Genomic DNA, 22098 nt, shown 5'->3' with positions numbered 1-22098 from the left:
TAGAGCATTTATTTACAGAAAATGAGAAATGACTGAAATAACAAAAAAGATGCAGAGCTTTCAGACCTGAAATAATGCAAAGAAAACAAGTTTATATTCATAAAGTTTTAAGAGTTCAGAAATAATCAATATTTGGTGGAATAACCCTGGTTGGTTTTTAATCACAGTTTTTTTTTCCATGCATCTTGGCATCATGTTCTCCTCCACCAGTCTTACACACTGCTTTTGGATAACTTTATGCTGCTTTACTCCTGGTGCAAAAATTCAAGCAGTTCAGTTTGGTGGTTTGATGGTTTGTGATCATCCATCTTCCTCTTGATTATATTCCAGAGGATTTTATTTTGGTAAAATCTAATTTTATTTTTTCCAGAGCTGTATATAAATAATTAATGAATAAAAAGTATATTTTGTGATGAGATAATTGAAGCTGTGTGTGATGTTTGTGATGTTTGTGATGTTTCTCAGGGAGGAGCTGATGATCTCCTCGTCGTTTGATAGTCTGGAGGTTCTGCTGGACTCGTTCGGGCCGGTGCGCGACTGCACCAAAGACAACGGCGGCTGCAGTCGCAACTTCCGCTGCATCTCTGACCGAAAGCTGGACTCCTCCGGCTGCGTGGTGCGTGACCTTTAACCTTTTAACTGATGATCCAACTGTGTTCATTTAATTCCTTTATTATCTCAGTAAAACACTGGAAACATACTGAAAAAAGCCCAGAACCTCCCTCACTTATTCAGTACTGCTCTTTATATCATCTTAAAAATCAGATAATACCAATACAACCTTAAAAAGCTTAGCTTTAAAATCAGTTATATTTATAAGGAGAACTCTGGTGTGAAATGGACTTTGGATGGACTTTTTTGCCCCAATAAATCACTTTTTACACCGCTATCCAGCTTAAAGTAGCTCCACACCTCCTTACTAGAACTGACATTTAAAACGAGGCATTAATAACTTAAAAATTGCTTTAAAAGAAGCTTATTAAAGCCAATACATCACTGTATATACATAGCGATTTATTGGAGCAAAAATGCCCACAGTTCTAGGAAAAAAACACAAAATTACTGAATCTCAGAAAGCTGTAGGAGAGCGGAGGTGAGCTATTCAACAAAGGTAAGCACTTTTTATCATGTTTTACTACACTAAAAGTCAATTTTACACCAGAGTTCATTTTATTTTTATTACGTAACATTTTATTTTAGGCGGATTTGAAGGTGCAGACTCATAATGCACATGTGTGAAGACACGTGAAGTTGAATTGAACAGTGATTGAGTTTGTTTGTGTTTGCTTAAGTGTGTTTTGTGTGCATAGAATTAATGAGAAATTTTACTTAACTAAGTAAAAACACATCCGTGTTTATCACTCAGATCATCTAGAAGACGTTTTTGAAAAACCATCCATTTTAAAATCTCTAAAACCTCATCAATTTTCTCCATCTTTTAAGTGTGAAGTTTTTTTATATTAATATATCTTAAGGAAATAAATCAATTGTTAATTATTCAACATTTTATTGTTTATTAAAATTATTTAAGGGTTTATTAACACAGAAGGTTTTTTCTATACTTAGGAAGAATATGATGTAGAGTGTTTATTAAATCATGTCTAATAGATAATATTATTATAAAATTTCATTATTTAGGTTTAAAAGCTTTTTAAAGAAAGCTATGGAGATTTTTGAACTGTGGTTGTTCTTGTACTGATAGTTCACGCAGTGCTGCAGAAAGTCTTTCCTCTCCAACACAATTAAACATAAAATCTTTTTGACCTTGTTGTTATATCAATATTAATAAAACATGAAAGCACGGTTATGTTATTAATAGTCTAGTTATGATGATAAGCTGCAGAATCTGTAGAGAAAAGCCCTGAAGGCTAACTTTATACATTAATATTTAGCTATTAATATTTAAACAAGAAATATTTCAACTTTTAAGCTTTAAATAGTTGCTTTATTAAAACATCCAGCAAAAATATCCAATAAATCATGAGCAAGAAAACAGGGTAACATACTGAGTACACAGTAGAAACATGCGTATATATATATATATATATATATATATATATATATATATATAATATTATTACAACACTGTAAAATACAATTCTCAATACAATGTTTCTCAGCATCTGTGTTACTGTAGATACTCCTAAATAATCAAATATCAGGAATTATGGATTTATTGGATCAGTTTCACACAATTTACCACAATCAATATTCTTCAATAGAATATCATATTTAACACCAATATAACCAGTATCTGAATTACGCTGAGAAAAAAGTTCAGCATGTAATCCCTCATCTTTATTTTATATATTTTATATTTTGCACCCGTTCGACCTCACAGGGAGTTGATTCATGCTGGGTACAGGAGAGGGCGCTTACTCAGCATAAACATTTTCAGCTCCAGTGGTAATGATCTAAATATATAAGCAGAAGTCAGCATTAATTAATGTCCAATCTATAACCCAATTGTTTTAGAGCAGCTTTGTCTTTATGTTTTTAGTTAAAACCTGGATGAAGCCTTCCCAAAGTACTTTTACTTTTGATTTATTAGAAGTGTGGAGAGTGGAGGAGGAGATTTTGCAGTTTTAACTGTTTTAACTCTAATTAAAGTACAGCATTATAAAGGAGTTTCAGTGAAGTTTCTCCAGCACTAATGCTGGAACAGTATTAGCATTAGCTACGAACTGCAGCGCTAGGTCTTTCACCTCTGTCAGAGGTGAGTATATTGCCTTGGGTTACCAAAACACTGAGGATTCCTCAGTCTAGCGCTATCAGGCAGCGTTTATTAGTGCTAAGCGCTAACTGCTAACTGCACTGTTGAAAATAATGGAAATCTAAGCTTGCTGTAAACAAATGGAAGCACTTTACTCACCCAAATAAACAGTTTTCAGAAGAGAAATCTGTACAGATTACTCTTGATCTGACATGACTATTAAATAGGCTCCTTGTGTTTCAGCTAAATTGCTGTTCAGGTGCAGTTTAATCTGATTTATTACCCAAATAATAATTGCTACAGCTATAGGCTATAAACTGATGCTACTTTCTGCTGCTGTTCTATGCTAAATACACTGAAATGTGTGCTATAGTCCAGAACACAGAACCTTCTTCCTGTATTTACTTTGAAACCAAATCAAACTAAGCCGAGGGGAAACACTGCAAGTTAACTGATGTGCACCAGATAAAATTTGGAAAATATAAATACCCAGAAAGTTTTGGAAGCTCTACAAATCTTTGTGTTTCCGTTTATCGAGGTAGAAAATCTATTTTGAGCTACAAATACATCAAATACATCAGCTCAGATTTAATTCAGTTATTTAGCCAGTTTACACAATGGAGCTCTCAGGATCTGACTCACATTTTATTATAAAAAATTGTGTCAGATTCAGTTTAGGCCTACTATAATACATTTAGATTATACTTTTTGCTTTTAGATTATGATTTTTGCTTTTATTGTCCATGTTTGCACTGTTTTAAAAATCGTATGGTCATGAAAATGTATTGTTTAAAAAGTGTTTGAACCCTGACTGTAGATTTTGAAGTTTTAAATTCAGTTTTAAACTGGATTTTTCCTGAAACGCAGCTCAGGAGCAGCTCTTCTTACAGTATAAACGACCTTATTTTATATTTTATGGAGGGCATCACTGCCAGCACGCTAATCTGCAGCTTGGAAAACATTGCGCTTTCTGTAGCAGCTATTAGACAGGAGTGTGTCTGCGGTTAGCGTCCTGTAATGGGCTGAGTGATGAGCCCCAGATGAGGCTGCCTGTACTGATATATTAAAGAGGCTTCAGGTCCAGAACTTCATATCACTGCAGGGAGAAGCAGACTGTCCAGAAAGTGCCCTGATATAAAGTTTCTTCCTGCAGTTTATTTATTTTTATTAGACCTGATTGCTCCCTGGAAATCACTCAGCCAGTTCGTTCTGCTGATGGAAAAATTAAATTCCTCCTGAAATTGTGTAAGATATCAAATATATGTAATTTAATAAGCACCCTGTTCTTCACAGGGTCCCTGTGAGGCGTTGACTAATGTGCACAAATTGAATGAGATATTTATGCTCCCTAGATAATACCACTCCAACAGAACCAATTATATTTGCATATATATTTTCACAAGTAGAATTCCTTCCTGAATGTCCTGAGTCTCGTAGCCTAGTTTTCTGAAGTACGAGGAGCTCGAGGACGGGCTTAGTGTGGTTTTGAATGTTACCGATACCTCGGGTTGTTCAGATTTGTGTATTAAAATTTTTCTGTTACTATAAATCAGATTTAAGGTGTCAAATTTGAGTAGCCACTCTCAATCTTTAACTTTAATACTAAAAGGGTTAATATATATCATATAATATATCACATTATATGTAAAAAAAATGTGTGTAAATCAAATATCCAATCCCATCCAAAACATTTATACTAATATTCTTATTTCATGTAAAACGCTCTTAAATTGCACTGATTTCTCCTGCAATAATACATTAGCGCACCTCCACAGGTAAGACTAATCTCATACAAATTGCACTTTTGAGTACAATTATAAACCTTTTTGGGGTTCGTCAGTTTGAAAATGTGGACGAAACCTTAGTTTGTCTTAAAAAACATGTTTTAACATGTTCTATCTACATATTTTAACAGCAGCAGAACCGGTTTGTTCTGGGAGTTAATCGCAATTTCTTTGCTGCATAAAAGGTGCACTGGATTATAAGTCATATTTCGTGACACTAGAAGTGAACAGGGGTCTCGCCAGTGTGGATGTGGTGAAAAACTGTTTATTTTGGGTGAGTAAAGTGCCTTCGTTTCTTTACAGTAAGCTTAGATTCCCAGATTTCCATTAAGGCTGGGTGCAGCAGCATTAGCATTAGCCGCTGTTAGCACTGGGAGCTACTGGACGCCCGCAATATCATGTGACCGAGAAAAAAGCCCAAAAAACTCACTGATCCAGGAGTTTAATCAGTGAGTAGAAGTGAAACTAATCTTTAGTTTACTTGTTGTTGAGTTTACAGAGCGCTGCTTGTGTCTGAACGTATCGTAACAGTAACAGTAACAGTAGATCACGCAGTACTCTGTGCAGACATGTTTAATGTACAGCACAGGCCAAAAGTTTGGACACAGCTTCTCTTTTTTCAGTGTGTTTTGTTTATTTTCATGATTATTTACATTGTAGATTCTCACTGCTTTGCACACTCTTGGCATCATTCTCTCAATGAGCTTCATTTAAGAGGTGGCCACCTGAAATAAAAAGTTTTCAACAGTCTTGAAGGAAGGAAGGAGTTCCCAGAGGTGTTTATTAGCACTTGTTGCTCCTTTGTCTTCTTCACTCTGTGCTCCAGCTCACCCCAAACCATCTGGATTGGGTTCAGGACCGACAGCTCATTTTTTATTAAGTACATAAAACTCCACATGTGTTCATTCATAGTTTTGATGCTTCAGTGAGAATCTACAATGTAAATAATCATGATAATAAAGAAACGCACTGAAAAAGAGAAGCTGTGTCTAAACTTTTGGCCTGTAGTGTATGTAATGTATTTATAACATTTCAGTGGCGCTTTTATTAACGGGTAATTACACACACTTCCTCTCTGCTGTTAGCTATGGAGAACTCCATCTGTTGCGTGTGCGGCGTGATGTTTGGTAATTACCTGATGACGGAGGGTGAGGTGTGTAAATGATGCCTCAGGCTGTCTGATCAGAAGAGCTGGCTCTCTCCCAGAGACTCCCGTTCCTCGCTAATCAATTAACACCTTGTCTGAGGACGGCGGTGTCGGTCTGCGGCGGCCCTTTAATACGCTGGTCTGCGTGATGAGGCTCGGGCTGACCCGCCGCGCTGATGTACGGCACTCCCGGGGAGCGCGGCGGCGGCGCGTCGTTCAGAAGAAAAGTCTGATAATTACTAAATGATGATGTGATTAATTAGTTCCTCCTCTCCTGTGAGGTGATCTGTACTGCAGCACACAGAGAGAGACGGGAGCTGGAGGCGGGCCATACCTGAGCAAAGCATCCTGGGATGTTGGTGGAAATAGAACTGTAGAACTGTGTGATTTTTGCTGTGTAGAACCAGAATGATCCAAGAAATGGAGTAGATCAATCAATCAACCTTTATTTTCATTTGAGGGTGACCCTCATTTTACAGTGTTGCTAAGCATTTACAGTTTAAAAGGGAAAACATTAAACAATAAAGAAATTAGAAAAAACAAGGAATAAACTAGTAAAAAAATTATAAATAAAATAAATACTAATATAAAATTAACATTTAATATATATGAATAAAATATATCTATATGTTAAATTTTAAAAAATTCTAAAAAAAAATCATAAAAAAGACAAAGAATTTATAAAATATAAAACATAAAAAGACAATAGTAAAAGTAAAGTAAAAGATAAGAATGATAAGAAATGTTAAAATTAATAATTTTGAAAAAAAAAAAAACTTTAATATATATATGAATAAAATAAATCTATATGTAAAATACAAAATTCTAAAAGACCACAAAAAAATAAGTTGACACATAGAAAGTAAAGAATTTATAAAATATAAAACAAATAAAAAGACAATAGTAAAAGTAAAGTAAAATTATAAAAACGATAAGAAATTATAAAATGAACAATTGTGAAAAAAAACTCAGATTTCCCACTAATAGAGCTTTTCCACCACTGTAGAATCAGCTCCGTTCTGATTCGCGAACCTAATTTTGAACTGATTTGTTGAGTTTTTCAGTGAAAAAAGCACTATTAATAATTAAAATCTAGACTACATTCAACAGTCATACGTTCATTGCTATCTTAGCAGTGAATTGAGCAGCACAAACCCAACTTTTACATCAACAATAAACAGAATAGTAAATAAAATAACATTGCTGTTCCCGTAAATGAGCTGCTGGAGCTCCTTCACAGCGTCAACCAGCAGCTCAGTTTCCTCTGCTGAGAAGAGTTTGTTGAACACGTCCAGGTAGCTGCACCGTTACAATAGCAATCCACCAAAGTCAGAGCTCACCTGATCTACTCAAGGGGATTGATATATAACATATATACAGAAATATTAGAGCTGTTCTTAAGGATACTGTAGATTTGAGGGTGGCGATTGCGTTCCATCATAAATAATTATCTTATAGGTTTATTTATACGCATTCTCTTGCAGCTTTACAGATCTGTAATATGTTTAGCATGCTAATGCTGCTCCAGTGTACCCTGGGAGATCAGCCGCCCAGCAGAGTTCAGTGTAAAGTGTAAAGTACGGTAGAACTCGTGTAATTCAGAAGCTAATCTACAGCTCAAAATACACTTTATAGAAGCAGATCCGGAGACCCAGCTCCATGCAGAGCTCCTAAAGGCCGGGTTTAACTTTAGGTCATTCTTTATGGTGACAGGTCCCACCTGTAGTGCTGTCAGAGGTACCTTATCAACCCCCTCCATCACGACACCCAGTTCCTGCTCTGTCCACAGCCATCCTTCCTCCACTGCATCCAGACTACTAAACAGCTCCACCTCCTCCATCACAGAGGTCTGGAGAGTGCCGGGTGCTGCAGGAGAGCGGCTGGCACGCCGACCTGCCACCATAGATACAATTTTTGCACCATATATGGTCCCTTATATAATTGCAATAAATTGTATTGTAATTTCTGATCCATAATATGGCACTGGTATAGTGATGATAGGATCATGCAATTACATAAAAAAGTAGTCCGGTGTAAGTGTTCACTGTGGATCTATACCTCACTCTACCTCACTCTATCTTGATGTACACTAGTTCTACCTCGCTGGACTTCACTCTTTCTCACTCTACCATATTCTACCTTGTTTTACCTCACTTTACCTCACTCTACCATGCTTTATATTGCTCTACCTCACCCTACCTACAGTCGTTCTACCTCACTCTACCTCACTTTACTCATTCTACCTGACTTTACACTCATTCTACCTTACTGTACTTCACTTTACCTCACTCTACTTTGCTCTACATCACTCCTCACTGTACTTCACTGTACCTCGCTCTATGGTGCTCTACCTCATTTTACCCTCACTCTACCTCACTCTATCTTGATGTACACTAGTTCTACCTCGCTGGACTTTACTCTTTCTCACTCTACCATGTTCTACCTTGTTTTACCTCACTTTACCTCACTCTACCCTCGTTCCACCTTTCTGTGCTTCACTTTACCTCACTCTACCTCGATCTACTTCACTCTACCATGCTTTTTATTGCTTTAACTCACTTTACCCTCATTCTGCATTTCTGTACTTTACTTTACCTCACTCTACCTCACTCTACCTTGCTCTACCTCACTTTATCTCACTTTATCTCGCTCTACCTCACTTTACCTCACTCTACCTCACTCTACCTTACTCTACCTCACTTAACCCTCGTTCTGCATTATTGTACATCACTTTACCTCAGTTTACTTCACTCTACCATGCTTTATATTGCTCTACCTCACCCTACCTACAGTCGTTCTACCTCACTCTACCTCACTTTACTCATTCTACCTGACTTTACACTCATTCTACCTTACTGTACTTCACTTTACCTCACTCTATGGTGCTCTACCTCATTTTACCCTCACTTTACCTCACTCTACCTCGATCTACTTCACTCTACCTCGCATTGCCTTCAGCCTTGTCATGTGTCGTGGGTCATGTGATCTCAGTCTGCAGTACAAACAGCTCCCTCTGTTGCTGTGTGCAGGTAGTGCAGTTTGAGTTTAGCTGAGCTGTTATTGAGGGTGTTAACACAGATTATTTGACATGTTCCAGTTAAAATAATGATAACTATTAAAAACGATTTATCATTCATGCAGGATCAAAAGCTGGATTTGAACCATCTTTAACCGTCTACCCGTCTCTGTTCCTGTCTGACGCACCGCTGCTTCATTTAGCACTGAGACGCCGGGCGGGGCATGCTAATTTACGACTGTAATTCCCAGAGTGACCTCTGAAATATCGCTCCGGCTCTGTGTCTGACAGGAAGCGATAGACACACCCCGAGAAACAATTTCCTCTTAACTTCTGCAGGAGTGGAGGAGCTGCGGGAGTGTATGATAGATTTTGCCGCTGCTGTTCAGACTGATTGAAATGCGTGATGTTTGGTTTGGTTCTCTATAAAGAACACGAGCGTTCTGCGTGAGTAAACTGGTACTGGACCTGAAATCAGCAATATTTAGTATATATACGTATATATATATATATACGTATATATGTATATATATCATTTTAGGTATATTTTAGTGCGTTTTCACATCTAAAAGTCTGAACCGAGGGTGATGTGTCTGTTAGATTTAGGGCTGCACCATTTGGGCAAAATATCTAATTGTGATTCTTCCACAGAATATTGCAATTGCGAAAATTTGGTGGAATAATTCAATTTTATGTTCTGCTCTATTCATTCTACTGTATTGTATTTTATTGTATTGGGTAGATGGCTATATAACACTTGGGATGCACAGTGACGTATCCCAGCATGCACTGCTCCTTTCAGGAATATCTGTTTCTGTCCTCCTGAGAGCAGAGCACTATTTGGAGGCATCATGTTGGAATCTGTGGGCGGAGACCACCTGAGAATAAATAAAAATGAGATTTATATCCTGATGCCCAAAGGAACAGCAGCTTCCTCCTGTTCTCCAGGCTGGAAAACCCCAACAAATCAACCCATCAGGTTCTCCTCTGAAGCTGCGCCGACAGGAAACACCGCGCCGGACGGCACTGCTGAGGGAAATGTAAGGGACCGTGTGAAACAGAGGAGCAGGTGTGGAGCTGTGAACGAGGCGTGACCTTCTACTGGTTTAACTGAAAGGATGGAGAAACAGCACTACTGTACTCTCTCTCTCTCTCTCTCTCAGACTCCGGCTGCTGATGGAGAAAAAGCAGCATAGCACAGGATTTAAACCAGACATCAAGTTTTAGTGCAATTTACTATTAATTCAGTTAATTCTAAGTACTGTTTTAATCTGCGTTATGGAAAAACCTGTAAAGAACATGATAACATGTATATCCTTAATCTTAAATGATTTCAATTCTATTCTATTCTATTCTATTCTATTCTACTTAGGCCGTTGTGAAAGTGATTTTCATATTTTACTTTTTTCCTTAACTGAAATATGAGGATATTTTTTCATGTTCAATATAAAAGCTGTTTGTAAGTTGCTTGCTATGTTTAAAAGTTAAATAAAACCTGTTTTATTATTCATGTTAATTTTTTTTTGTTTGTTTTTTGTGCTTGCTCGGTTTTGACTCCCTTAAAATAAAAAAATAATATAATAATAAAAAAATAATAATAATAAATACAATTTATTTTATTTATTTTATAAGTCACAGATAGCTTCAGAACTATCAGAAAAATAAAACTATCTTTTTAGCCTTTTTAACACTGACTAATATAATGTGTGCAGATTTATATACAGTGTTTTTTTCTATTGGTAAAAGTTCTGTATTTAAATATACAAGATTTTTACATTTTTGCACCATGTGACCAATGTTTTGCTCTGTTTTCATGCAATCCACTTTTAATAGCATTAAAATAGTAAATTTATCCTGGAATAAAAAAGTATGATTTTAGCTTTAATTTTATTATTTTTTTCTCGTGTTGTTTTTAGTGCCCTCCCGGTTTGAGCCCGATGAAAGATGGCACCGGTTGCTATGACCACCACATTGGCATCGACTGCTCAGATGGGTTTAATGGCGGCTGTGAGCAGCTGTGTCTTCAGCAGCTGGCACCTCTGGAGGAGGACCCCACCCTCTACAACATCCAGATGTTCTGCGGGTGAGTTTAATACTGCATGTACAACCATCTACCCAAAATCTGCACAACATAAGACTTCACTCAACAAATATATATTCTTATTTTATCTTAAATATAAGAATATATTAGGTCAATATTATTGACCTGAAGTAATATGTTTTTAATATGTTTTTATACACCACATTATGATCACTGGATACATCTTTAATCTGGGTAGTTAAATTAATAAAGTTGTTAGCATATATGTTAATGCTGACTGATGAAAAAGGTAAAGATTAACAGTATAAATTAATGTTTAATCACTATTTGCTAAACAACAGGCCGCTGTTTCCCTTTCTATTTTTTTTGTTGTATCTGCTTATTAGTGGTTTTTAAGTATTTACAACATAATTATAAATCATTTATAGACCATTAAAGTCCATTAGTCCATTAAAGGCTTTTTAGTTTTTTCTCCAATTTTTCCCCAATTTACACGACCAATTACCCAATCCACTCATTAGGACTCCTCCCCCTATAACTAGTGATGCTCCAACACCAGCAGGGTTAATAAGACCAGCACACACCTCCTCCGACACATGTCAAGTGAAGTCAGACTCCGCCTCTTTTTTTTAAACTGCTGCTGATGCTGTAGCATTTCCGAGCAGCATCACAGCAGCGCTAATGCTCGGAGGAGATCACAGCGACTCGGTTCTGATACATCAGCTCACAGATGCAGCCTTGTGCTGATCCACATCACCCTAGGAGTGATGAGGGGAAAGAGCAAAAGAGCGCCATCTACTGTACTGTACACACCCAGAGAGAGACAGCAAGGACAATTGTGTGTGCTCTCTCGGGGGTCCGGCAGCTGAAGGCAAGCTGCACGACTTCAGCTTTCAGGCTTTCACTGAGCCCTGATGTTTAGTGCTCTGTAGTCTGTGGGATATGAAATTAGGAATGCATTTAAAGCTGCACTTTAAAGGCGTGAGAGCTGCAGGTGCTCTGAATCTAATGCGAGAGTCTAAATATTGATAGCTGTATTAGTGGGAACGCTTACATTGGCAGATTTCTTCCCGCTCAGAACGACTGCTTTCACAGTGGGGTTTCAGACTCGGCTGAGCTGAAATTTAAACCTGTTATCTGTTAAAAGCTTTACGATCAGGCGGTGCTTCATCCTGCGTATCTGTCTTAGCGTAACCTGAAGTGGCCCGATCTGATTATTATCGATTTCGCCGATTGTTTAATTAGTGCAGGTCACTTCGGGAGCAGCTCACCTCAACATTTACCTGCGTTTTTGTTCCTCGGGAGGTGATTAGAGCAGATAAATCAGGGTGGGTGGTTTGTGCTGGGTGGTACGTGGGCTATTTCGTTTGGTGTTGTGTTGGGCTACGCCGCGCCGCCGCGCCCCCGCCGCGCCCCCGCCGCTGCCTGCCGTGTAGATAATGTCAGTGTAAACAACAGAGGAATATTCAAAGTGCTGCTGCTGTTTGATCTGCTGCAGGGGAGTTCTGCCTAAAGCACATTCAGTACACAGAAAACAAACCGGCGGCCCGACCCGACCCATTACTTTATACACTGAACACTGTTAGGAGCTGTAATTGCTGTTGCGAAAGACTATATATATATTTATTTATACAGATCTGGAAAAAAAATAAAACTAAGTAACCATATAATCAAGAGGAAGATGGAGGATCACAAACCATCAAACCACCAAACTGAACTGCTTGAATTTTTACACCAGGAGTAAAGCAGCATAAAGTTATCCAAAAGCAGTGTGTAAGACTGGTGGAGGAGAAGAAACATGATACCAAGATGCATGAAAAAAAAAACTGTGATTAAAAACCAGGGTTATTCCAGCAAATATTGATTATTTCTGAACTCTTAAAACTTTATGAATATGAACTTGTTTTCTTTGTATTATTTGAGGTCTGAAAGTTCTGCATCTTACTTTGGTTATTTCATCCGTTTCTTTTTTTTAATTTTCTGTAAATAAATTATCTAAATGAGAATATTTTTATTTGGAATTTGGGAGAAATGTTGTCTGTAGTTTATAGAATAAAACAACAATGTTCATTTTACTCAAACATAAACCTATAAATAGCAAAATCAGAGAAACTGATTCAGAAACTGAAGGGGTTGTATAGAGATGTATATATATATATATATATATATATATATATATATATATAACAGCATATAGATATAATAGCAATATTTGTACAGTTATTATTATATTTACAAGTTGAGTAAACAACTGTTGCACCACCCCCCACTATCTGCTTAAAAAAGAAAAGTACAATATGTGGCCCAATTATACAAACAAAAGTTTTTTAGTTTTTAGTTTAGTTTTTTTTTGTGCTAAACTTTATAATAATAAAAATAAATTGTTACTTAAGACACCCATTTTTTCTTTCATTGTTTCAAATTTAGTTTGCTCTAATCATTTTCAATTATTTTACGATTGGTATTAATTGGCTTTGACTGTTTAAATTCTGTTAATTTCACTGTTCCTCTTCTTCATTCTGTCTTCATTGTGCTCTTAATTGTCCAAATTTGTTTTGATAATTTCACTGTTAATTTGTTCGTAATGTTCTGTTATAATTTGAATTGATTAAATTATCTTTTATTTTTTATTTCTCTGTGCTGTAAAAGTTTCTTTACTTTTCTCTTTACTTTTCTAATACTTGTAACATAATCCTGGATGATATGATATAAATGTATATTTAAAATTACACACTTTTTAAAAACAAATCCCATTTTCTCTCCAGTTTACACGGTCAATTACCCAACCCACTCATTATGACTCCCCTCTATCACTAGTGATGCTCCAGTAACACCAGGAGGGTTAAAAAAAGACCAGCACACGCCTCCTCCAATACATGTGAAGTCAGACTCCGCCTCTTTTTTAACCTTTTCGCTGAGTAGCATCACATCAGCGCTAACGCTCGGAGGAAATCACAGACTCGGTTCTGATACATCAGCTCACAGACGCAGCCTTGTGCTCATCCACATCACCCTATAGGAGTGATGAGGGGAAAGAGAGAGCGCCATCTACTGTACTGTACCCACCCAGAGAGAGCAAGAGAGAGCCAATTGTGCTCTCTCGGGGCTCCGGCAGCTGATGGCAAGCTGCATGACCTGGATTCAAACCAGCGATCTCACGATCATAGTGGCAGCAGCTTAGCCCAATCATTACTTAACTGACAAGGAGCACATTATCTAAATAAACATTGTTATACTGTCTGTAATGAAATGTACACTGCGGTTGCTGTTCTTTAAGCATCCCCTTTATGTTCAGAAAAGTATGTTTTTTTTTTATAACATAAGACAAAAAATAGTATTGTAACAAAAAAAAACAGTATTATAAAATATATAATATTTTGCTTAGCTCTAGTATCAGCTGATTTATTGATTTCTTTTAATATCCGAGTAGTTGTAATCATCATGTTCTCCATTTTAACAGTATTTCAGGACTCGTAGACTGTAGAGTTCAGGACCCAATCAGAGAGAAGCGCGAGAGTGTCCTCAGCAAAACAGCCTCTCTCGACCCGACTCCTCTGTATTCCTGAGAAACCCCCCCCCCCCCCCCTCCTCCTCTCGCCGCTCGGCAGCCGGCGCCCGACTCCGGGTGACAGAGCTACTTAATTCTCTCAATAGCAGAAGGGTCTGATATGACAGAGCGAACTAAAGGCACTTAAAATGCAGGCGGCGTTACGGGCGCTGTAGCTGCAGGGCATATCTCACCTCTGCGCCGGCGCCTACTGCCAGTGAGAGCTGGCACGGCGGGCGAGACGTCACGGCTAAGCCTCGCCACCTTTCCTCTCCGTTTGAGATGCAGCGCGGCGCGGAATATGAAGGACTTTGATGAGGGCCTGCGCCGCTGCAGAGATGCATTTACTGATGAACGCACTGTGTTTTGTGTTAATTCAGTCAAATAAACAGAGCTGTGCATCCCGAACGCGAGTGGCCCTGACTATAATACACCTGTAGCTGCTGTCTGAGAGTCTCTGAGAGCTTCTAGTACTGCACTACTAACACTAAACCAACCAACCAACCAACCACAGAAACAACCAACCAACCAACCAACCAGCCAACCAACCAACCAATCATAAAACCAACTAACTACGGAAACAACCAACCAAACAACCAACCAACCAACCACAGAAACAACCAACCAACCAGCCAGCCAACCAACCAACCAATCATAAAACCAACTAACTACGGAAACAACCAACCAAACAACCAACCAACCAGCCAGCCAACCAACCAACCACAGAAACAACCAACCAACCACAGAAACAACCAAGCAACCAACTAAACAACCAACAAACCAGCCACAGTACACCTGTAGCTGTCTTGAGTCTCTGAGAGCGTTCTACTACTGCACCACACACACAACCAACCAACCAACCAACCAACCAGCTAAACAAACATGGTGACACCCCTGTTCCTTAATAGTACTTCATAATGTGCCTAATAATCTGATGCATCTTATAGTGTGAAAAATATGGTAATTTAAAATATCATAAATACTACAGAAATCTGGGTTTATTTGTTTAAGATCTATGCTCATTGCTATCTTACACCCCATCAACAGTCTATTTGAACTGATTTAATTTTACAGTGCCTGTCTGAGTCACTGTAAATTCTATTGTTATAGAGATGGAGGTTATGATATTGTCTGAAATGAATAAATTCTGTGCTTCTGTCCGTCGCTGCAGCTGCATCGAGGATTATAAGCGCGGCGCTGACGGGCGCTCCTGCCTGCCGCTGTCTGAAGCCTGCACCGAGGGGGTGGACTGCGGAGAGGCTGCCGACATCCCGGCCAATCAGACGGTGTTTGGAGATCTCTTCTACGGCTACGACAACCGCACCAAGGAGATCACATCAGGACAGATCCTCAAAGCCACCTTCAGGTAAGATATATTTAGATCTAGACTGAATCCTGATTAAGGTTTGTTAGTGTGAACAGCAAGAAACCACATTCGGAGAAACCCACGTAGATACCACAGCTACTCACTCAGGTACCTCATTAACCCAAGCAGATACCGTGTCAATCTGTGCAGATACTACTACAAGCCATACTAATACCATGTCAGCCCATGCAGATACCACAGCAACTCATAAAGATACCATAGCAACCCACACAGATACCACAACAAGCCATACCTATACTACACAAGTCAATGCAGATACCACAGCAACCCACACAGATACCACAGCAACACAAACAGATAGCATGTGAGACCACACAGATACCACCGCAACCACTTGCAGCCAATAGCATTGTGGAGAGTCATCTAAACAGATCTCAACAGATATGCTATTTTTAGAATTTTCCATTCCACCTTAAGTGCACTTCCTCATTAACTGCTGCTGTACCATTAAAGGTGGAACAGGAAATTTAGCCAGCTAGCGACTGAGACTTACTGCTAGCTACTTCTCTTATTATAAAGAAAATGGACAAACTATATTGGAAATACGTTGAATTTATGGTTATCTGACCTGCTGGTGCTTTACTCTCATCTCCAAACCGTCTGACCTCTGTCTGACCTCTGTCTGACCTCTGTGACCTCTCTCATTAACAGGGCGTTACTGTCCGCAGAACTGCTGAACCGCTAACTGGACGTCATTTTTTTTATATATCATTCTCAGTAAACTCCTGAGAATTTTGTGCATGAAAATCCCAGAAGACGAGCAGATCTCTAACCAGCCAGCGTGGCACCAACAATTAAGCCACACTTAAAATTAGCTTTTCTCTTTATTCTGAAAGGTGAACATTACTTAAAGCTACTGAGCCAATGAAGCGCACAGCTGCTACACTTTTAGCTGATTAGATATCTACAGGAATGAGCTGGTGCAGAGGCTTTTCTGCTAAAGTGCTTGGTAAGTGAACTTCTTGACCTCTACAGAATTACCTTCCGTTTTACCCTCAGTATCTTCAGGTTTATGATAATTTAATGTTTTTTGACTACTCCAATGCAGCAATGCATACTCAACTTTAATCTGCCGTCCTAGCACAGCGGATTATAAGGCGCATTTTAAGAGACACTATAAGGAAGTTGTAATTCAGCAGGTTTTGCTGCTGGGGGGTATTGGGGGGATGAATAACAAGTTAAGTAAAGCTAAGCTAAGTGAACAAAACTGTAATAAAAAAGTCTCTCCTTTAAAGTAAATCAAGTGCTGGATGTAAATCTACACATATTTCTCTGCTGAAATATTTTTTATTTGGGTTTCGTTTATTTACAGTTAGCTTAGATTTACAAATTTCTCCAGCACTAAGACTGGAGCATTAGCGGCTAACCGCTAATGCTACACTGAGAAACCGTTACAGTGAGCCAGGGCTGTATTAGCTAATGGTTTGTCCCATGTAGCTTGTTTTAAAACAGTAAATATGCAGACTACAGGCTGATAATACTCACCTCTCAACGGTGAAAGAGCTAGTGCTGCGTTTAGCAGCTAATGCTAATACTGCTCCAGCCTCAGTGCTTGGGGAACTTCACTGAAACTCAGCGGAGTGGATTTACTGCTCTTTAATACTTTTAAGTATTTTAAGTGCACCGGCCGAAACAAGCCAACCTGGCTCTATGGAACTGCCCTGCTTGCCCTGAAAATCCTGAAGGCAAATGTCTGTCTATCAGTTTGTGACCTTAAGCTCAGGCGTACTTGGGCTCTGCAGCAGGACAATGACCCGAATCTCACCAGCAGGTTCACCTTTGGTAGTGGCTTATTTAAAGTCTGATTGAGATGCTGTGGATGAGCTTAAACAAGATGTTTATGCTGGAAAATCCTCCAATATTTCTAAATTAAAACAACTCTGTAAAGAAGAGTGGAACTGAATTCCTTCACTGAGATGTAGAAAACTCATCTCCAGTTATCAGTAAAGTTTGATTGCGGTTAGTTGTTGCTGTCGGTTTCTTATACGGTCAGCAAGTCAGAAGGTCACTGTAAGAAGTCAGCACTGTCTACAGCACGGAAATTAAATCTGGACCGTGGCTGAGGTCTCGGTTGAAGTCGCTGTTGAAGTCGTGACCGGCATCAGTCCATCCTTTTACCGTGTGTGCTGTGATTGGTGTTTGGGGGAGGGGCAACCGCTTGGTTTGATGGGAAGAGAAAAAAAAAGGCGGAGAGCAGGAGCGAAATTTAATATTATCAAGCAGCCAAATCTCCAAAGCTCTGATCTCATTTGAAAGCACCCGGAGAGACGGCGGGTGTCGACAGGCTTTGAAAAGCGCGACCGGCCCCTGCGTTCCGTCTCACGCCCCAAACCTCTCCGCCGCACCTTCTGGGAGTCCCGGCTTAGCGCAGACTCTAATTAAGCCAAACGGCGAGAAGCGAATTGAAAGTGACCATGAGCCAGTTGGCTTTAATAGGACTTAATTGGGCCGGATGAAACTTTGTGTTCACGGGGAACAAAAGGAGGCTACAGTGGCGCCGCTGTTGTTGCAAGCAGATTTATTACTCCTTGATAGAATTCTGGACTCCTGTGACAATTAATTTCAGACTTAAGGAAATAGTGGGAGCGCTGGAGCTCGTGAGAGATGGAGGGCAGGAAATGAGATTATTTTTGATGTTCTGCGGCGAGCAGGATAAATCTTCCAGCGGCACCAATAAACAGCGTTCCCTCTGAGGGCCACGGGCCGCTACTGCCGCCTTCTCCGTCGAGCTGATGAAGCCGCGGTGCTTCCCTCACCTAATAATGCAAATGGGAGCAGTTTAGATTTCTCCAGACTTGCAGCATTTATTTAATTATTAAACTTGGAGGGATTTGATTATATGGAGAGCTTTATGCAGAGTGGCATGGTGTACCTCAAAGCAAAAGATATAAAGAAAACGGCAGACAAGAGAGCAACATTTGAACTGATGATATATACTGTATATATACAGTGCTGTAAAACATACTTACATTTTTCAGATTAACAATCAAACTTTTATATCAGACAAACATAACCTACGTAAATACAAAAAAAAGATAAGCTTGTCCGTCTATCAGTTTGTGACCTTAAGCTTAAGCATACTTGGGTTCTGCAGCAGGACAATGACCCGAAGCACAACAGCAAGTTCACCTGTGTCTGTTTTAAAACTATTCGGATGGATGGATGGATGGATGGATGGATGGATGGATGGATGGATGGATGGATGGATGGATGGATGGATGGATGGATGGATGGATGGATGGATGGATGGATGGATGGATGGATGGATGGATGGATGGATAGATAGATAGATAGATAGATAGATAGATAGATAGATAGATAGATAGATAGATAGATAGATAGATAGATAGATAGATAGATAGATAGATAGATAGATAGATAGATAGATTTAAAATTGAAATTACAATTCAGTAATAATTGGCAGAATTCAGGAGGATATTAAATAAATTTACCACATTTTCTTTACTCCCTCATTCGTGCAGTACGAGTGTACCGCACACTGTACGTTACCCCAGCACGGTCGGTCGTGTGGAGGCACGGTCGGTTGATCTCTGTTCAGAAGGATGGAAGGATGGAAGAGGATGAAAAACAAACGAGGAGTCCCTGATGAAGCCCATTGAGAGGCTGAGAGTCGTTATTATTCTGTTTTATACGTCTGACGCAGTGTTTCCACAGTTCTTCTGGCAGTTCTTCAGAAACCACACCCCACAGTTTTGGGCTTTCACCCAGCATCTGCTCCGTGTTTCCTGGTGAACATCGGCAAGACGAGGAGGTCGAGCATCGGTTCCACCTGATCGTGACTGTGCCCACCTGTGCCCACCTGTGCTGCACGGCTGAGATGCAATGCAGAACAGTCTGCTGAAGTCGAGTTTTATTCTGAAGTCCTCGTTATGCCTGTATTTGATATTCTGTCTCTCTCAGTCTAACCTCAGCTTTCAGTGGCAGGAATAAATGGAGTTTTCCAAAAAATACATATCAGGTTCTGTGCTAAATAAATACGCTGAGAACCCCAGAGGATCTGTTTGGTATATATGGTGTGGTCAGCATCCTATAAGCGGCGTCGTGTGGATGCCGTCCTGTTTGCAGAGTCCTGTGGGTGGTGTTCCATGGGCAGCATCTTATGGGCAGTAGGCAGTGTCCTGTACGCAGTGTCCGGTCAGCTCCCCATGGGCGGTGTCCTGTGGGTTGTGTTCTCTGGGCGGCGTCCTGTTTGCGGCGTTGGCCTCCTGTGATCAGCTCCCCATGAGCGCCATCCTGTAGGCGGTGTCCTGTGGGTGTAGTCTTGTGGGCAGAGTCCTGTGGGCAATGTCCTGTGTTGTCAGCATCTCATGAGCGGCGTCCTCTGGTCAGTGGGCTCTGGGCAGTGTCCTGTAGGCAGTGTCCTGTACTGAAGGACTAAAGGATGATGAAGACTGGAAACTGAGCAGCAACAGACTCAGATCTATCCTCTGTCTCTGAATAGCAGTGTGTAATACAGTGTTTAAAAACTCCAGCAGCACTGCTGCATCTTGATTAAATATAAAACGGCAACTGAAAAATAACCAAATATGACATTTTTCAGCATAACCTACATTATTAATAAAAAACACAGTTAACTTTTTCCTAATTTTAATTTTTATTTCCCTGGTCTCTCTCTCTCGTCCTCCTGAGTGTTGTCTGGTGTTTGTTTGCCATCAGTCCACTTTTGCGTCTCTTTTTCTCTGGTTTTCTGCCCCAGACCGAACGCTCACCTTAAAACCCAAATAAAGAACCCGGGCTATAAACGCGTCCCGCACTAATTACTGCAGCTCTGCTCCGGGCTGAGTCTCGCCACGGCGGCTCTGAGCTGCTTTTAATGAATATTTTACTGCCCTTTGTTCTCATTAACAGAACCGTGATTAGGACCACCTCTCCTGAAGCCCATCAGCCAGCTCTCTAACTCTCTCCAGAACCTCTTTCAACAATACATTAATATACCACATACCGGTGAGGAGCGGCGTGGATCTGAGAGCTCCCGGCTAGAGCCGTCTTCACTCGGGGAGAGAGTGTTTAACGCCGGGATCAAATTAAAATGTGGAAATGTTGAAAGTGCTGCACGTGAATTACTTGTAAGAAGAAGTGTGGATAACACTTTCTATGAATGGTGTGTCTATTAGAGTCTGTAAAAATAATAAGAGAGCACTTAAAAATGATGAGTTTCTTTGATTTTATCAAATTGAAAACCTCTGGAATATAATCAAGAGGAAGAACTGCTTGCATTTTATCCAAAAGCAGTGTGTAAGACTGGTGGAGGAGAACATGATGCCAAGATGCATGAAGAAAAAAAACTGTGATTAAAAACCAACCAGGATTATTCCACCAAATATTGATTTCTAAACTCTTAAATACTCTTTATGAATATGAACTTGTTTTCTTTGCATTATTTGAGGTCTGAAAGCTCTGCATCTTTTTTTTTTTTGTTATTTCAGACATTTCTCATTTTCTGTAAATAAATGCTCTAAATGAATGTATGTATGTACAAAATATTAGCATTTTACACAGTATTTAGGGCTCTAATGTACCTATAACTATAGTAGTTTAAGAATCAACAGTCAAATTAACCCCAAACGTAATGCATATTACTATTCTTGATAAAAAAAAACAAAGAAATAACATAAAGCCATTAAAACACCAAAAATATCTCACTTTTTAGATACATCCAGGTACAACTATGAGATTTTAATGGTGATGTGCATATTTCTTCGTATTCACAAAACTAGGCTATTTAGTTTATTTTATTCATTATAAAATAACTTTCTGGAGGTTAAAATTACTGTGGTGAAATTGAGATCAGAAAGCTGTGTTAGGGGGCTGTGTTTATGGTGTGTATTTACAGCTCTACAGCGTGTTCTCTGTGGGTGGGCGTGTGTTTGATGTCTACTCTGTATCACAGATTTACAGAGGAGGTTAAAATCATAGATTTAACAGCAGTTCTGTGTTTTAATAAGTGGTGTTTTTAGCGCAGTCGCAGAGAGAGTTTACTTTAGGGATATACAGGGGTTGGAGAATGAAACTGAAACACCTGGTTTTAGAGCACAATAATTGATTGTGGTGACGGACAGTTCTGGTGGAAACAGGAGAGTTGAGGTGAACATTGAATTCTGCGTGATTTGATCAGCCGTGGTTTTATGTTTTTTGGATACAATCCGGGTTAGCACCCGAACATCCCTTTCAGACAGCTTCCTCTTACAGCGTCCACAGTTAATCCTGTTGGATGTGGTTGGTTCTTCTTGGTGGTATGCTGACATTACCCTGGATACCGTGGCTCTTGATGCATCACAAAGACTTGCTGTCTTGGTCACAGATGCTCCAGCAAGACGTGCACCAACAATTTGTCCTCTTTTGAACTCTGGTATGTCTCCCATAATGTTGTGTGCATTGTAATATTTAGAGCAGAACTGTGCTCTTACCCTGCTAATTGAACCTTCACACTCTGCTCTTACTG

General features: G+C 39.4%; 1 protein-coding gene across 5 annotated transcripts in view; it reads left to right on the top strand.

Moving 5' to 3' along the window:
- Positions 1-22098, top strand: part of astn1 (astrotactin 1) — a 249095-nt gene that overhangs the window by 127141 nt on the left and 99856 nt on the right. For all 5 annotated transcript variants that reach the window (XM_022677737.2, XM_022677738.2, XM_022677736.2 and 2 more), the window contains 3 exons: positions 466-616; positions 10577-10743; positions 15420-15614. In XM_022677737.2, coding sequence (XP_022533458.2) covers positions 466-616; positions 10577-10743; positions 15420-15614 — 513 coding nt within the window. The remainder of the gene's footprint in view (positions 1-465; positions 617-10576; positions 10744-15419; positions 15615-22098) is intronic.

Source organism: Astyanax mexicanus, chromosome 8 (genome assembly GCF_023375975.1).
Source record: "Astyanax mexicanus isolate ESR-SI-001 chromosome 8, AstMex3_surface, whole genome shotgun sequence".
NCBI classification, from domain to species: Eukaryota; Metazoa; Chordata; class Actinopteri; order Characiformes; family Acestrorhamphidae; genus Astyanax; species Astyanax mexicanus.
The sequence above is the reverse complement of the archived record's forward strand: the minus strand, read 5'-3'. Positions and strand labels throughout refer to the sequence as shown.